Below are 13,510 nucleotides of genomic sequence, written 5' to 3' on the forward strand. Positions count from 1 at the left end.
CCTGCCTGGGCGGCATCACCTGAGCAGTGAGGTCTGCTGGCTCCGCCAGCAATTGTGATGGGACAGAAGTTTCCAGTATTGGCAAGAGGAAGCCTCTGGACCACCTTGACATTTTTAGTTCTCCCTGTGGCTACTTCAGTGTCTTGGGTCCCACTATGGACAGAGCCCATCCTCATTGCTCACAGATTCTGTACTTGCATTTGGCCTGTGCACTAAGGTTTATGGTGACTCTAAATCAATCCTCGCGGCACTCCTGGACAAGCAGGAGAGGCAGGAAATTTCAGTCCCTGCTGAGGTCCTCATGTAACTCAGTGTAAACAAGGATCCCTTTATGTCTATTTAGTGCCACGATTTTTGCATGTTTGTGCTTCTTGTTGGTGATTTCACTGTTTACACTGGTCCCCAAGCACAGTGCCAAAGTGCTGTCTGGTGTTCCTAAGCTCAGGTGCCTCACGTGGAAAACGTGTTAGGCCCTGGCCAGGTGGCTCAGTTGGTTGGAGCATCGTCCCATGCACTGAAAGGTTGTGGGTTTGATCCCTGGTGGGGGTGTGTGTGAGGGGCAAGCAATCAATGTTTCTCTCCCACATCCATCTGTCTGTCTGTCTCTTTCCCCCTCTCCCTTCCTCTCTCTAAAAAAAAATAAAATAAAAAAATTCAATAAAAACATATCTCTCCGGTGAGGATAAAAAATATATATATTCAAAACAAACAAACAAAAAGGAAACGTATGTTAGATGAGCTTCCTTCAGGCATGAGTTATAGGGCTGATGGCATGAGGTCAATGTTAATCCATCAACAATTTATATTGAATAAGGTGCCTTTCACCAGAAAGATACATAAAACAAAGTTATGATTTGATCAGTGGATGAATATGTGAATGGGGCTTGCAGGAACCAAACCCTGCACTCCCACTAGAAGCAATGGTTCGGTATTCCTTAATTCAGTGTTTGCAGCAATTTTATAGAGCACAACTCCTGCAAGTAGCAAGAATCGACTGCATTTAGGTCAAAGGCTGGAGCCCTTCGGCACCAATCGAGGACAGACCCTGGAGGGCAATCCTCACCTAAGGATTGTCTGTGGGCATCATATCCCTCCCTGTGCTTTCGCCAGCACAACATTTTATGGGTGCTCTTCTGTGCCAGGTGGGCATGGCTGTTGCCCAGGCAGTGGCAAGACAAATGGCCAGCAGGGACGGGGACTAGTTTCTCCTCCAATTGTCCTGTGAGTATTTGTTTTGCCTTAAGGTCTGGGGACTCAGGTTAGTACTAGAACGCCGCAAAAAAATCAGAACGCCACAGTCTCCAGGTCCATCATCTCTATGTAGAGGGAAGAGTGAGCTGGGACCACACAGTGATGATCTGTGAGACAGTGGTCTCTTGTGTCCCCCACGTGGCTTCATGACTAATCCCGATTCATCAGCAACATGAAGAGACTTTCACATTGGGAGGGTCTGGCGCCAAGCACAGGGGACAGGATACTGTTTCTGCAAATTCCGGGTGGTACAAAGCGCGTGCCGGGAGAAGCGTTTAGAGAGGTGTTGTCTTGGTCTCACTAGTTACAGGCAATAAGCAAGCGCGTTTACTTGATCAAGGGGATTAATTAGCCGCCATCTGGAGTTTAATATAAATTGACACCAACTGAGCTGCTTCTAACTATTGTCACAAAGGAACTGAAAGAGATGGTGAGTGGCAGTGACTAACGGCAAAACTCTTGGGTTAGAAGCTCCACATTGGCCAGATTCCCAAGAAAACATACTGAAAACATACTAACTACAGTGACTAGGCCTCCCTTACTGGGGACAGGATATGAGCACGAGTTAGTTTGCTGCAATCAGGGTCAAAATAACTCTGTTTCCTCTGTGGCCCCCACGAATGTTCCTCAGTATTGAAATAAAAGCCCTGCCTAATGCAAGATCGCCGAAAGGCCATTTTGTAAAACTCATAGGCAAATCCTGATCCGAAGTCCGAACATCAGCTGTAGAAATAATTGAGGCTGCAAATTGGAGCTTCGGAAACTCCTGCAGATTGACATTATTTCCCGACACTTAGAGAAGAGTGCGGGTCCTGACCAGCCATTGGTGAATGTCACCCCTGAAAGTCACCATTCCCTCTCCCCAGCGGCCCGGTGGGCAGAGTGAAGGGTCTGCTCCAGCCTCCAGGACCACTCAGAAGCCACCTGTCACTGGGCTACTGTGACTTTCATGCAGGACGAGGACTTCGTGAGGGGACAACAGCTTTAGAAAAGAGTCACTATGCTTCAGGGCTGTTTGGGAGCCTGAGATATGTTCAAGGTCCCCTTGACAGAGTGCAGGGAGCTACACAATACATGAAAAGAGTTCTGAGAAACTGATGCTGCCCCGGTGAACACGTAATAGGACCCTTCCAGGTAATTTCGGGATATCCTTGAGCACGTGTAACTTCTTCAACAGAGGTCCAACGGAGTTACAGTTTCACACTATTAACCTTGAACCAATATTGAGCCAGGCATTTAGCCGACATATACGCACAGGAATGAAAGCAAGCTAGTTCCTGCTCTTGTGTCCTCTCTCTCTGGTCAGCTGCAGAGTCTGAACAGCATGCTGTGTAAATCGGATGTTAATACATGCCGTGTGATACCGGTCACGATACTGTGATGCTGTGTGAGCGCGGGCTATGGCCAGGATTGTGTGCACCGTGTGGAACTGAGGTCTCTCACTTCCTCCCAGGCTGGGTCTCATCTCCATCCTCAAGGGATTTTTTTCTAACCCCATTCAGAGGGCAGATGGGTGACCCGACAAGCATGACTTCACATCTCTCCCACTCTGGCCACCCAACAGCATATCGGGTTCTGGTTATGCAGATGGTAATGTTGGAAGTGTCTGGCCTCACCTGGAATTCCTTGCTCCCCCTTTTGTCCCGGGGCTCCGCTAGGACCCGGCAGGGTGTTGGCCTCTCCTGGCTCACCCCTGTCTCCAGCAGGACCTGGGAAACCCGGGTCTCCGTGGATGTCTGCACCTGTAGAGGGTTAAGCAGTGGGACGTCAGCATCTTCAACCACGCCACGTTAACCTTCACAAGTAAAGGAACAGTACTGCCCTTCTGTGAGACTCACACATGGAAAACCGGAAGTCAGCGGCATCAATCTCAGTTTGTTACGTGGCCTCAGTGTCCCACAACCTGAGGCTGGCACATCATTGCTCTGAACTGAACTGTCTCCCCAGCATGCATATGTTGAAGGCCTCATTTCCAATGTGATGGTTTTTGGAGGTGGGGCCTCTGGGAGATGATTCAATGTAGATGAGGTCAAGAGGATGGGTCCCAGGATGGGATGTGTTCTTATTAGAGACCCCAGAGAGTGTGTTCCCTCTCCCCACCAGGTAGGGAGAAGGTGGCCATGTACAAGCCAGGAAGAGGACCCGCACCAGGACTCGACTGTACCAATGCTCAGATCTCAGACCTCCAGTCCCCAGAACTGTGAGGAATAACTGTCATTTGAGCCCCCCTCCCCACCCCACCCCCAGTCTGTGGTGTTTTGTTATAGCAGCTCAAGCTGACTAAGACAGCAGGATCCGTTTCAAAGCACAAGGAAAGCCCCACCACAGGCTGGGCCCCAGCTGCCTTCCCTGTGCCAATGAAATGAAAGATTACAGATGCTGCTGAAAAAGCGAGCACACCATTTGTTTCTCCCTCTAAAAGCCCGATGGTCCTGTTCAACACAATGTCTGACTTAAGGGGATGGATTCTTAGGGATCCCATCTCAGTGTCTTTAGAACCACAGGGACCCTGAGTCCACAGGGCCTCAGGGATGATCAAACAGTCCTCACGGAGCAGTCCTGCTCTCTGAACTCCCCCCACCACACCTGGTATCCTAGATGGCCCTCCCAGCCCTCCCCTTGCCCCTGTCCCCGAGTAGTTGCAAGGGCCATGGGTACCTGGGGATCCGGGAAAGCCTTTGGTGCCTGGCAAGCCGTCTAATCCCCCGATGCCTCGGCTGCCCGCTGAACCTGTGTGGGTTTCACTCATGGTTATTTCATGCATGGGAGAGCAAAGAAAGAAACCCTTAAGATAATTCAACATGTTTTCATTTGCTATAATACGGTCACCCATCCAATTTATTCAAAAGCCCCACAAACAGGAAGCAGTTCAGCATACAATCTGACATGTGCTTTTATGTCACCTGAGAGAACCATTTAACGTAAAGATTGATTTCCTAAAATCCTTACAGACTCGTTAGAGCCGGGAGGGAACTGGGAAGTGGTGCATTCCGTTCCTCTCCTTGGAGCTTGAGTCATTAGACATATTTGGTTTGTGAAAATTGCCTGGAACCAGTAGCCTGGCATTAGTTCCAATCCCTCTGGATTCTCAAGGACAAACATTTCTAAAGTAGGATGCAGAAGCCCGGCCAGCACAGCTCAGTGGTTGATCATCAACTTATGAACCAGGAGGTCAGGGTTCAATTCCTGGTCAGGGCACATGCCTGGGTTGCAGGCTCGATCCCCATTAGGGGACGTGCAGGAGGCAGCCAAGCAATGATTCTCATCATCGATGTTTCTATCTTTCTCTCCCTTTTCCTTCCTCTCTGAAATCAATAAAAATATATTTAAAGTAGGACACAGGACACAGGTGGCAATTCTTCCTGTGGTGTGGACAGTGAGTATGGAGGTGGGTGGGTCACCTTGAATACTGAGCAACAGAGCAGGTGGGGGCCTGTCCCTGACCAAGGCCTGCCCAGCATGGAGGGCTTGTCCCTGGAGCAGTGGCCTGTCCAGGTCAGGCTGCATAACTCTCTAAAATCTCGCCACGGGTTCCACTGGTCCTTGATCAGTGGGAGGCTGGGAAGCCTGTGGAGGAACAGCGTGGTGTCTGTGTCCTGCCCCCCCCCCCTTGCCCCCCCGTTCCCTCTGGACTGCCCGTGACCTGACTGGGGAGTGGGCCTTGAGGCTTCTGGGCAGTTTTCATTCATCATTCTGGGGAGCAAAGCACTTCTCTGCACACTGGCATATCTGTCTTTTTTACCAATGGGCTTGGACAACTGCAAATCCTGTTCCCGATGTGTTTTGTGTGGACAGTAAACCACACACACACACACCTGCCTTTTATCTCACATGGTCTTGGAGAAAACAGCGTGGAGGGAGGCTAGCCTGGCTAACGGTGCCTCTCCTCCACTGGCGCATCTGTTCTTGAACCATTGTGCGCTTGTGTCTGTGAAGGGAGGGATTGTCTTACCTGGTAAGCCCGGAACACCTGGCCAGCCATAATCTCCTTTGGTGCCGGGCACTCCGGCCCGGCCAGGGTCTCCTTGTGGTCCCTGCTGGCCTGTCAGTCCTGGGAAGCCTGGGGGAGGGGGACACATCCATAAGTCAGACACAGGAACCCTGAGGACCCTGGGAGAGCGTTACCTGCCCAGCCTCAGGGCCTGCCTGCAGGGGGCACGAGGGGGTGCTTGGGAAAGAACCAGCTTCCCTTCAAGCAGGGAATGGATGTGGCTTGGACCCTACACTGAAGTTCAGCGGGGTTAGCTCAGCCTTGCCAAAGAGAGAACAGCTTGTGTTTTCTTATTCTCATCCTATCTTCCAAACAGAAGTTTGGAGAGAACCCACGAAACCAGCCCTGGAGGATTAGCCTGTCAGAATCACGGGTCCTGGGCAGAAGCAAACAAAGCAAAAGCAGTAATAAGCCAAGAAGCACAAAACTAGTTCACTGTTTGCTTCTGGTCATTAACTTGGGATCCCCAAAGGAATTTCTGCATATTCAAATTCATGGACGAGATCCCAGAACAAGAACCTAGGCTGTGTTTATGGAGAGACAGACACTGGGCCACACCCCCCCTCCACTGCTCCCCTGTGCGTCCCCCACAGCCAGGTTGGTTGTTTCTGCGTATTTGACCCGAGGTGAATGGGCAACACGTAAGAGCAAGCTTCCTCGGGTGAAGTGCGATCCTAGCAGACAACTCCTTCCTTGGTGAGATTGACTGCCTTTGTTCTGGGGTTTTGGAGATTGGGGGGCTCAGCCATATTCTGCCTCACTGGCCGCTGAACCATCAAGCCATGCCCAGGGGAGTGCGTGCGCTGGAGGAAGGCTGCGTGACTACAGGAGACTTTACCTGCTTGCCCGACAACTCCGGGAGAGCCATGGGCTCCTGCTGTGCCCGTTATCCCGGGGAAGCCGATGTCACCTGCTGTTCCTTTCTCTCCAAAGAATCCCTTTAGACCTGTAACCACAGATTTGCTGCTTGGAACAAACCATCGGCATTGCATTGAACTGGGGCTTCATGCTTGTACGGTTCAAGGGAATGCGAGTTAAAGGATGCTGCCATCCCACACTTTGTACTTCTGTTGTGAATGGGGTTAGCTAACATGTTCCTTCATCAACGGACTTTTTACCTAGTTCTTCCCTCTGAGCCTGTGATCAGCAGCCTCCAAGCCGGCACCCAGGGGTCCTCACGCTCTGGTGTTCACACCCTCATGTAGTTCCCTCCCACACTGAATGGGCTGAATTGTGTCACCACCGGGATACTGTGGACATCACAGTGTGTCACTTCAAGCTTAGGACATAATATTCTTCCTTGCTTTCACTTTGTCACTTTGCTTGCTGGGGAGGAAGCCAGCTGCCATGTTGTGAGGACACTCAAGCAGCTCTGAGGCCCTCGTGTTGAGGAACGGAGGCCTCCCACCAAGAGCTGTGTGAGAGCACCATCTTGGAGGAGGATTCTCCAGCCCCAATCCAGCCTTCGGATGATGTAGCCCTGCCGATGTCAGACTGGAATCTCATGGGAGACTGTGGGTCAGAACCACCTTGTTCCCGAATTCCTGGCTCTCAGAAAATGTATGAGATAATACTTGCTTGTTGATGTTCCAAGCCACTGCATTTTGGGTACCTTGTTAAGCATCAATAGATAACTAATCAGAGCCCTTATCAGAGTTGCTTTTAATGCGTGATGTGCAATGGAAACCTGGGGAATTTGTTAAACATGCAGATGTTTGAGTTTCTCCCAAAGGTGACTTGGCAGGTCTGGGGGAAGGCCTAGAATCTGCATTTTAACAAGCACCTCAGGTCATTTGGAGGTGGTCTTGGACAGACATAAAGAAGTGCTACCTTCATGCTAGTGACAATGTTCTGTCAAATGCTGTGGTGATTTCTGGTACGCTGGGATTTTGAAAACTTCAGACCAATGTGAATTCCACACAATCACTTTTGTCCAGTGTCTTCTTAAATCTATGAGGCTATGGCTTAGACAAAATACTGTTGTTGTTGTTGTCTTAAAGAAAAACCACCTAAGAAGTTCTGCTTATTTTCTATTGATTCTTTTACTATTTTGAAAATCTGCTCAAACCCCTATGTACCCTGTTCATCTTCTTTCATACACCTTGGCCATCATCTCCACCCAAACTGAGGGAGTCTAATGTAGCTTGTTGCTTCATCCTCTGAGAGACCAAGTCTGGTCCCAGGCTTTCCAGTGCCTGTCACATGTGGGAGCTGATCTGACCCAGGACTCCAAATCCACTCCCTCTGTCACATAGGCCAGGCTCTGTAGCTGATCCCACTTAGGCACACACCTCACTTGTCTTAGGGTAAATGGAACACCCCCAAGGATGGCTGATACAACAGTCACTGCCTCCCTGCCCCTGGCGATGGACAGGGTGTGAGGTTCTATTTCCTGGGCCCACAGTTTAACTAAAACTTAAACACTCAAGGGTAACAACCATTATTTTTGGGGAAAAGCAACTTCTCTTCCCTGACACATTTTCAGTTGTACACATGAGGTCATTAGTGACACGTGATGGCAAAGGTCTCGCATTTCTGCTGTTTTAAACCAAACTGCCAAAGTATAATTATTTAGGACAGGAGATTTAGTCAAGCAAGAGCCAGAAGGCTCAGCAGCCCGGGGTACCCTGTGACTGAAAAGAAAGCCATCGGGAGACCAAATTATAGATCCACGTGAGTCCAGAGAGGCTCGTCGATGAGGCTGCCTATTCCCGACTGGTGGTCCTCTGATCCCATGCTAGACTGAATACTTCTTTCGTATCTGCAGCTCTTTCTAGTTTCTAGATAAAGAACCAGCTCAGCATCTTCCCATTGGCCAATCACATGAACAGACTCCCCCTCAACCAGGATTATCCCTAGAAAGACTTGGGGCTCCAGGCAGCTTAAGCAGTGTGAGGTCCCCCAAGATAAAATTTCCAGAAGAAGACATCATTCTACCAAAAGTCCCTTGGGGTCTGATTATATGCAAGAATTCTGACTTTGGACTTCAGGAATGCTCAGAGAGGCGTGACCTCACATGAGGCCCCCCAGTGCACACAGGGCCAGGGGCTACCCCTTCTTGTCTTACTCAAGAGATGGGCACGACTCCCACTGACCTTTCACTGTTTACAAGAAGCTCCAGTCACCCTATCATCTGCTCACACCCTATAATGTGCCCTGGGAGCCAGGCTCTGCTTCTTCATGAGTCTCACTCGATGGACCATATAAAATGTTGATTTATGAGTGTTGATTCTGGCTACTTTCCCTTTCAGTGAGAGCCAGAGAGAGGTTCCTTGACTTTGTCTTCAGCTTTAATTTAATGAAGAATTCAGTCTCCCTTGCACACTGGGCTGGAAGACCTCAAACCATTCCCTCCAGCATGATCTATAATGCTTACCAAATAGTGATAGATTTGGCAAGCCAGCTCATATGTGACAGCACAAAGGGTCAGGGCTGTTGTTGAGAGGAAGAGATGGAGAATGACTTAGGTACCTGGTGTTCCAATGGCACCCTGTTCCCCCTTCAGGCCCGGGCTTCCTGGTAAATTTATAGTGTCTCCAACATCACCTGTTAGGTGCAAAAAAGATGGTTGGGAACAGGTGGTTAGTTTGGTAACTTCTGTCGTGCTACGTCCTTAATAAGAACAATGCTTCACAATAACTAATGGCGCCTGCAGATCTGACATCACCGCAGCTCCCCAGAGTGCTCTGGGTGTGGATGCCCCCTTTCCCCGCCCAAGCGACACTCACCAAAATCACCCGTGCGGCCGCTCTCGCCATAAAGACCTGTTGTCCCTGGAGCACCCTTGTCACCCTAGAGTCAAACATAAAATGATCTTAAAAGGCTGTTCATGAAATAAGTTTGTAATTTTGAAGGTTAGTGTACCCAACGATTTGGTATGCCAAAAACAACACCCAAAGTTTGGGATGCCATCATTTTATAGAAAACCCCTGAAGTTTTTTAAGAAGGTGGTTTGCTTACCCCTTCTTATTAAATGTAGTAAAATGAAACAGGGTTGACAGCTTTATTGAAATTAGTAACATCACTGGTGCAGATCATGGTCGTGATGGTGGTGAGAATAACCATGCTGATTGCAATCTCACCCTAGGAGCCTGATTTTTTTTTTTTTTAAATCCTCACTGGAGGATGTGCTTTTATTGATTTTTTTTAGAGAGAGAGAGACATCCATTGGTTGCCTGCCTCCTGTACACGCCCAACAGGGGATCACTGGCCTGAAACCTTGGTATGTACCCTGACTGGGAATCGAACCCACAAACTTGGTGCACAGGATGATACTCCAACCACTGAAGCCACCTGGCTAGGGCATCAAGAGCTTTTTAAGCCTCACAACAACCCTATGAAGCAGATGCTATTGACAGGTGAGGAAACTGAGACACAGATAGGTTAATATTATGCTCAAGGTCACTCAGCTACTAAGGGGCAGAATTGGGATACTGATTTGGGCTGCCTGATTCTCAAACTTGCTCTCTATTACATGGCTGTGCACATCCATCTATGGAGAGAGTGGGATTTCTTCTAAGCAATGTTTGTTGTTGATACTGAGATTGGGGTGATGTCTGAATTACTCTGTGACTCCAAAGAAAACATGGTTTTCTTCCCTGAAGTGCCTCCACCTCACGGGGAGGGTGGGTGTTCTTGTCTACCTTACTCCCTCTGGTTTCTATTTTAGCATCAACCTGTGACTTCAGAACTGCCCTTTCCTAGCATGGCTTAACTTGCGCCTCTAAATTATTAATGAAGCCCCATTCTGTGGGAGGAGAGGGAGGATGTGCCAGAGGCTATACCCTTGCTGAGACAACGCTCTAGTTTTCTTTCTTGCAGCTTGCTTTATTAAAACATGACTTATATACAGCGCCATACACTCATCTTAGATGTTCAATGAATTCTTACTCATATGATACCCAGATAAACATAGAGAACATTCAGCACTCTAGAAAGTTCCTTGGTGCCCTTTCCTACTCAACCATCCTGCCTCTCTTCTGATTTGCCTCTATCAAGTAGTCTTGTCATAAAAATGGAATTGTATCGTATGTTTCTGGTTTATTTCGTTCAACATAAAAACTGAGACTTATTTGTGTTTTTGCACTTATCAATCATTCTCATTTTACTCCTGTGCACTAGTCCACTGTCTGAAGGTACCATGTTTATTTATTCTGTTTCCTGTTGATGTTTCCCAGTTCTTGACCACCATGGCTAAAGCTGCTGGGAACGTGGAAACTGACCCGACTAGCTGCACACAAGAATGATTCAGCACTGGGTTTTCGGTCCTGATGTCACATATATGCTCGAGTTTAGAGCTCGAATCTCTAGAAATTCAGTTTTGTCCTCTAGGTTCCCATGAAGAAATCCAGACACCGTGCTTCATCCAATAGGAAATCATGAAAGGGCAGCGGGGCCTGGGCGGCCCCAACCGCCACGGTGTCGAATGAGCACAGCATTTCCTTACACTGACGCAGGGGCCCACACAGCCCTGGACCCGTGCCTTGGCCACTCATACACCGTAAATGCTGCCCACGGCACTCTGGCCAACAAGCAAGGGGAGAGGAGTTGACAAGAAGACGTGGAGTAAAAGGCACTCACCCTACTTCCTACGAAACCTGGAAACCCAGTAATTCCAGGGGAGCCTGGCACACCAGGGAATCCTGGCACACCAGGCAGGCCGGGAACTCCGATGTCTCCTTTCACTCCTTTGATGTAGCCGGGCCTTCCAGGCAACCCAGGGATGCCTGATATCCCAGGGACCCCTGGCATTCCCGGAACACCTGCAGGAAGACCCCGAGTGTCACGCTCTGGTGCTCCCCCTTCCAGGCTTTAAAGTTTGCCATCCCAAGTGCTGCAAGTCTTAAAATTGGAGGCAAGGTGAATCAGGCCTCGAAGAACCACCCGAGAGCCCAGGCGGGGAGATGTCAGGGTATCAGAAGGGCCGGAACACAGTGAAGGCTGGTGTGGGCCCAGGGGTGTTGGTGGTGCAGAAGCTGCTGCCCCTTCAGACTGGAGAGGCAGGGGTGGGCACAGGGGAAAGGGGGTTTGGGCAGAGAGGGATGGGACCCCAGACCTGACAGCTCAGAGGCCAGACTGGATCTTTGGATGCCACCTCACCTTTTAATCCCAGGTAGCCCTTCAATCCCATAGGTCCTACATCCCCTTTCTCCCCTTTAAGGTGTTTAATTTCTTCATCGATGCGGGGAGGCGGTCCTGGGGGACCCTGTTCCCCCCGGCTTCCTGGAAGGGAAGAGAATGCAATCATTTCACTTGACCTCTGGACCAGGCATAAACACCAGGCGGAGCTGTCCTTCAGAACCTGAGCCCAGAGAGGCTCTGAGTGGAGGGGTGGCATGCGTCCCTGGCTTGGAGCCTGTGCACTGGGGTGAAGGGCTCGGACAGACACACCCCTGTCTTCTCCCTGCCCCCACGCCTCTCTATAATGGAGGTGTGGGCACAGAGCACATCGGGACAGAGGGACCTGCTCCCCTAACAGTGCTGCCAGGCAATGCAGGGATGAGTGTGACGGTAACACAAAACATGAGGGAAGGTTATGTATTCACACTCTGGTGAGACAGCGATCAAACATGATCACGAGGAGAGACACCAGCTCAATCCTTTTTTGTGGGCATCAGCTGGGCCTCAGAACCCACGGCAGGTCAGCCAGAGCTGGGAGGTCTCAGGACTATGCAGGTAGGGTGTTGCAAGGGAACTTGTGAGGGGTTACTACACTGGCCAGGGGGTCTGGAAGGCTGTGGACAAGTCAGAGAATTGTGCCACAAGGTTCAGGCTGAGAATGTCCCAGAATCTGTGTTCACTGAATGGAGGGCAGCAGGTCAGGGAGATTCAGCCGAACGGAAAGAACGCAGTTTCATTCACTGGACATTTACTGAGTCTGTAGCACAGGGCTAGATATGGAGGGGAACAGAGGTGCTATAAACTGTTCCGGTCCTCCGACAGCTTGCTGTCTAGTGGCGGGAAGGGGCCCCCACGGTCTACTTCATTCCAAGGAGGCTGGAAGGGGCGGGGTAGTGGAGTCGGAAAGAAAATGGCACAGAATCCAAGTGTAACTTCATTTAAAAATATCAGTTTTTTTTGCCGAAGCCGGTTTGGCTCAGTGGATAGAGCGTCGGCCTGCGGACTGAAGGGTCCCGGGTTCGATTCCGGTCAAGGGCATGTGCCTGGGTTGCGGGCACATCCCCAGTGGGAGATGTACAGGAGGCAGCTGATCGATGTTTCTCTCTCATCGATGTTTCTAACTCTCTATCTCTCTCCCTTCCTCTCTGTAAAAAATTAATAAAAATATATTTTAAAAAAAATATCAGTTTTTGCTCAGTGACCTGTAAACCCCCAGTTAACATGAAGATTATTTGAAAATTTAAGTGTGAGTAGGAAGCCTGGAAAATGTAGTACTCTACCTAGACTGTAATTTCTATGTTTCTAAGAATTTGTAAACGTTTTAACTTTTTGAAGAGTTACATTCAATTTCTGAAAAACAGCTTGATTGAGATATAATTTACATACCATGCAATCCACTCATTTAAAGAGAACAATTCAATGGTTTTTAATGTGCTCACAGTTGTGCAACCATCACCACCATCTAACTTTAGACTATCATCATCACTCCTAAAAGCAATCCCGTGCCCATTAACAGCCATTCCCCAACTATTCCCTAGCCCTAGTTTTTATTAGTTTGTGCCTGGCTTTTGGGGTTTCTAAAAGGTTGGTTCTGGGCAGTGTTATGCCCCCATGAACGTGAGTGTCAACCCCGTGGGAAAGACCTTCAGAGAAGTAGGCATACCTTTGCCACCTGGCAACCCAGTTGGGCCCTTTGGCCCCGGAACGCCAAACCTTCCAGGCTCTCCTTTGTGTCCCGGCAGCCCGGGTCTTCCTTGCACCCCAAGCAGGCCCTGGAAACCATCCATCCCAGGTGAACCTCTAAGACCTGCGGAGCGAACAAGCAAAGCCCTGAGTTAGGCATGGATAAAGGCACGGCTATTTCAATCTCACTCGTCTGTGACATTCCCATGTGACTCATGTGAGAATATGCTAAGATTCTTGACCTAAAATAGGGATTTGCGGATACCATTTCCCAAGAGGCTTGCCTGCTGACCTACTTCAGACTGAGGGGTACAGAAGCAGCCCATCTGCCCTCTGGCCACTGGGGAGAAGGCGAAGGCAAATGAACAGTGGTCAGGCACAAAGACGCCAGGAAAAGTACGCGGAGTCCTAGGTCTGAGGGCCCACGGAGAAGAGGTGCAAAAGGGCACTAGAATTAACATGTGT

The 13,510-nt window shown here is 49.5% G+C and overlaps 1 protein-coding gene across 1 annotated transcript in view; it reads right to left on the reverse strand.

The window, feature by feature from the left end:
- COL4A2 (collagen, type IV, alpha 2) overlaps nucleotides 1-13,510 on the reverse strand; it is a 181,134-nt gene that overhangs the window by 7,603 nt on the left and 160,021 nt on the right. Inside the window, exons 32-40 of the mRNA XM_005884467.2 lie at nucleotides 13,026-13,169; nucleotides 11,342-11,464; nucleotides 10,823-11,004; nucleotides 8,971-9,034; nucleotides 8,714-8,788; nucleotides 6,081-6,188; nucleotides 5,204-5,311; nucleotides 3,910-3,981; nucleotides 2,868-2,993 (exon numbers count right to left, since the gene is read on the reverse strand). Coding sequence (XP_005884529.1) covers nucleotides 2,868-2,993; nucleotides 3,910-3,981; nucleotides 5,204-5,311; nucleotides 6,081-6,188; nucleotides 8,714-8,788; nucleotides 8,971-9,034; nucleotides 10,823-11,004; nucleotides 11,342-11,464; nucleotides 13,026-13,169 — 1,002 coding nt within the window. The remainder of the gene's footprint in view (nucleotides 1-2,867; nucleotides 2,994-3,909; nucleotides 3,982-5,203; nucleotides 5,312-6,080; nucleotides 6,189-8,713; nucleotides 8,789-8,970; nucleotides 9,035-10,822; nucleotides 11,005-11,341; nucleotides 11,465-13,025; nucleotides 13,170-13,510) is intronic.

The sequence above is a fragment of the Myotis brandtii genome, unplaced genomic scaffold (assembly GCF_000412655.1).
Source record: "Myotis brandtii unplaced genomic scaffold, ASM41265v1 scaffold83, whole genome shotgun sequence".
In the NCBI taxonomy this organism is placed as follows: Eukaryota; Metazoa; Chordata; class Mammalia; order Chiroptera; family Vespertilionidae; genus Myotis; species Myotis brandtii.